Here is a 1,268-nt window from a genome sequence, read left to right on the forward strand (position 1 = left end):
CGATACAAAATACAGCTTGATTTTATTTGATTAATCATAAGGGAAACAAAAAGAAAAGTGAAAACAAAAGATTGCGACATCAATTGTACCAAGAAATAAACAAACCGCGCTAAAAAAATTCAGACAGGACAACATCAAGATCCTCCTCAGACGAGTCGCCTTTCAGTGGCGTGGTGGGCACCGGAAATCGGTGGGGCAGACCTTGCCGCAGTTGTTGAGGATGAGGCGGAGGTCGACGGGGAGGTGGAGGTTGAGGCCGAGCACATTGGCGTCGATGTTTGCGCAGAGGCAGAGCGCCGCGTCCAAGCCGACGAGCCCGTCGAGGAGCGAGCAGCAAGGCTCATGGCGCGGCACGTTCACCTTGAGCTTGAGCAGGCCCAGCACGTCCACGCACGCCTTCAGCTTCAGCCCGTCCCTGGGGCACGACCCCTCGTAGCCGCCGTGGGCGCTCGCCGAGGCCACGACCATGAGCCCGACGGCCAGGAGGAGCAGCGCTCTGGGTGCCATGGCCATCTGCAACGGAGCAGGTGGTAGCGTGCAGGCTAGTGCGTGCGATCGAGCTGCCTGCGCTTGTGCTTGCAATGTGCTGTGCGCTTGCTCTGTGTGTGAGTGAGTGTGTGCATGGCGAGTGGTATTTATAGATGGAGATTATGTGTGATATGAGATGGGAAAGCGGTGTGAGATGAGATGGTGTGCCGCGCATGTGGTTCCGAGCTGGCCCGTCAGCGATCATTGCTTCCTTCGATTTGGACTCGTATGCATATATGCATCCGTGACTGCTTCGAATGTGTTTATATTCCGACTGCATGTTACGTCCAGTTCATGTATTTGTTTGCTTACTGGATTAAGCATGTGACATCGGTCGGCATGCAGTTAGTGGTGACTACGCAGTTTTTATCCCATACGCCCGTCCGGCTAGGGTTTTTCTCCTCTTAGGCGATTTCCGATCGTCTTTGAGTTTCTACCCGCATACTTCCGGCCTCCGGCTGCCCTCTGATTGATTACGATGTACATCCGCCGCTCGCACGGCCTGGGCTGTGCGGATCAGGTGACTGGAACGGTGACCGGCGATGGCATCTTCCTCAGATGCCAACTCCGCCACAAGTGGTGGCGGCTTTGACGCGACTGCAAAATCGAATCAGGGTGATTTCCTTGATCAACTGGATCTCAATGATGAGGAATTCGAGGATGTGGAGATTGATGAGGATGATCCCGAGATACAGGAAAGTGTTCGCTCGCTTGCCCTACCTAGGGTTCACACAAACAAA

At 54.2% G+C, this 1,268-nt stretch overlaps 1 protein-coding gene across 1 annotated transcript; it reads right to left on the reverse strand.

The window, feature by feature from the left end:
- On the reverse strand, positions 1-593 carry LOC123172621 (cortical cell-delineating protein). The gene has a single exon (XM_044589573.1). The coding sequence runs from the start codon at positions 511-513 to the stop codon at positions 163-165; it is 351 nt and encodes a 116-aa protein (XP_044445508.1). The 5' UTR covers positions 514-593; the 3' UTR covers positions 1-162.
- Positions 594-1,268: the final 675 nt, after the last annotated feature.

The sequence above is a fragment of the Triticum aestivum genome, chromosome 1D (assembly GCF_018294505.1).
Source record: "Triticum aestivum cultivar Chinese Spring chromosome 1D, IWGSC CS RefSeq v2.1, whole genome shotgun sequence".
NCBI classification, from domain to species: domain Eukaryota; kingdom Viridiplantae; phylum Streptophyta; class Magnoliopsida; order Poales; family Poaceae; genus Triticum; species Triticum aestivum.

Coding starts and splice junctions, on each gene's coding strand:
- LOC123172621 (XM_044589573.1), bottom strand. CDS start 513: ATGGCCATGGCACCCAGAGCGCTGCTCCTCCTGGCCGTCGGGCTCATG.